General features: G+C 55.2%; 1 protein-coding gene across 1 annotated transcript in view; it reads left to right on the top strand.

Moving 5' to 3' along the window:
* The window catches only part of STIM1 (stromal interaction molecule 1), a 35,188-nt gene that overhangs the window by 4,323 nt on the left and 28,479 nt on the right, over window positions 1–2,386 (top strand). The window contains exon 2 of the mRNA XM_019612109.1: window positions 714–828. Coding sequence (XP_019467654.1) covers window positions 714–828 — 115 coding nt within the window. The remainder of the gene's footprint in view (window positions 1–713; window positions 829–2,386) is intronic.

Below are 2,386 nucleotides of genomic sequence, written 5' to 3'. Positions count from 1 at the left end.
CATGCAGAGGGTGGTGAGGCAGTGGAACAGGTTGCCCAAGGAGGCTGTGGATGCCCCATCCCTGCAGGCATTCAAGGCCAGGCTGGATGTGGCTCTGGGCAGCCTGGGCTGCTGGTTGGTGACCTGCACACAGCAGGGGGTTGGAGCTGGGTGAGCACTGTGCTCCTTTGCAACCCAGGCCGTTCTGTCATTCTATGATTCTTCACCTTAAAAGCCCTTCAGCAAAAAAGACTGCTTGCAAATTATAGAATCAGCAAGGTTGGCGAAGAGCTGAGGTCAAATCCAACCCAGCGTGCTCACTGGTAGCACCAAGAAGGCTGGAAGAGTCCTCCAAGACCCCCAGCCCACCCCACTGTGCCCACGTCCCCCAGTGTCACATCCCATGGCTCTGGGACACCCCAGGCATGGTGACCCCCCAGGCAGCCTGTGCTGGTGCTGCTCTTTGGAGGAGGAATTCCCCTGGTAGCCAACCTGGCCGTCCCCCAGCATGACTTGATTCTCACACCACATTGTGCTGGTGGGGATTTCAGCCAGGAATTATCTTTGAATGATGCTGAATGTCCCAGGAATGGGAATCTGAGCTGCAGTGCTTCCTGCAGTGCTCCCTGTGACATCCATTGGCTGCGGGGCATTGCAGGGAGGGCAGTGGATGGGATGCTGTGCCTGTGCTGCTGGAAGGGTTAACGGAGTGCTGCTGCTGTTTCTTCTCCTAGTTCCTGAGAGAGGACCTGAATTACCACGACCCCACCGTCAAGCACAGCACCTTCCATGGTGAAGACAAACTCATCAGCGTGGAGGATCTTTGGAAGGCCTGGAAGACCTCTGAAGGTAAAAAACCCACAAAACCAACCCAACCCAAACCCTAACGACGCAGGCAGCCATGCGGAATGGTGCCAGCACTCTGGGCTTGACGTGGCAGCATGTCTGTGAGTCCCAGAAGGGCACTGATTTCTGCTTTGCTGCCCTTTATGTGTCACTTTTCCAGCTTCCTTTTTTTGGGCACTTCTGGATTTTGTGGCTCTCCGTGCATTTTTCAGCTCTTCGTGCAGCCACCTGAGCATAGCAGGGGAAGCACCAGCAGCAGAGGGGTGGCCAGCAGGGACAGGGAGGTGATTGTCCCCCTCTGCTTTGCCCTCATGAGGCCCCATCTGCAGCACTGCGTCCAGGGCTGGAGCCCCCAGGACAAGAAGACAGGGAGCTGTTGGAGAGGGTCCAGAGGAGCCACAAAGATGAGCAGAGGCTGCAGCACCTCCCTGCAAAGAAATGAAATGTGGAGGTTGGTGGCCCTGCCTGCAGCAGGCAGGTTGGTGCTTGATAATCCTTGAGGTCCCTTCCAACCCAAGCCATTCTGTGTGTGTATGATCGCTTTCATTTCTCTGTTCCTATAAATATATGTTAGAATAGGGCCATGTGCTGCCCTTGCCAACTCCTCCTCGAGGTTTGGGTCACATTCTATGGGGCAGCAGCATCCTCTGTATGGAGCAGAGCTGTGTGGCACTTTGTCTAGTGATGGAATTACCCACAGAAGTTTGCTGAACCCCAGAGGCACCCTCAAATGGAAGTAAAGTCCTAAACCCAGAGCTGTCCCGGGTGCATTGGGCACAGCAGCTTACCCAGGGCTGGGGAAGTTCAGTCCCTGGTGGGAAACTCCCAGCACTGCTGAACCGGTGAGGAAACTTTTGGGTTCTCTGCCACTTTATGGCACAGTTTCACTTTCTCCCCAATCAGAATGTTAGAGTTTCTGTGCTGAGAAGCATTAAAACTCCTCCTGCCGCCCTGCTCTGTGTTTCCCCTTTAGAAACTTCTCTCCTTTTGCTTTTGCTCCCTTCCTGTTGGTTACATGTGCAGGAAGTGGTGCATCTCTGTGCAGCATCACTTCTGGTGGCAGTGAGTTTAGTCAGCACTCAGCCTTTGCTTTCTCATTTCTCTGTGTCTCTGCCTGATAACAGAAAGGGCTTTTCCAGCATTGCTGGCCTCATCCGGAGCCCCATTTGGGCAGCTGAAGCTGAGCTGTAAAACCACAGCTCCTCGTGGAGCTGTGCCAGCACTGGAGGTGCAGCCAGGGCACACGTGTGTGTGTTTGCTGCGTCCTGTTGCTCCTCCTGCCTGCCCTGCTGTCCACGTGTACTTTTATAGCACAGAACCACAGCTTGGGTTGGAAGGGAGCTCAAGGATCACGAAGCTCCAACCCCCCACCACAGGCAGGGCCACCAACCTCCACATCTCACAGCAGCCCAGGCTGCCCAGGGCCCCATCCAACCTGGCCTTGAACACCTCCAGGGATGGACGGGGATCCACAGCCTCTCTGGGCAGCTGTTCCAGCACCTCACCACTCTCACAGCAAACAACTTCCCCCTGACAGCCAACTGAAATCTGCCCTCCCTCA

Source organism: Meleagris gallopavo, chromosome 1, assembly GCF_000146605.3.
Source record: "Meleagris gallopavo isolate NT-WF06-2002-E0010 breed Aviagen turkey brand Nicholas breeding stock chromosome 1, Turkey_5.1, whole genome shotgun sequence".
NCBI classification, from domain to species: Eukaryota; Metazoa; Chordata; class Aves; order Galliformes; family Phasianidae; genus Meleagris; species Meleagris gallopavo.
Note: the sequence above shows the minus strand (reverse complement) of the source record. Positions and strands in the feature narration are given on the sequence as shown.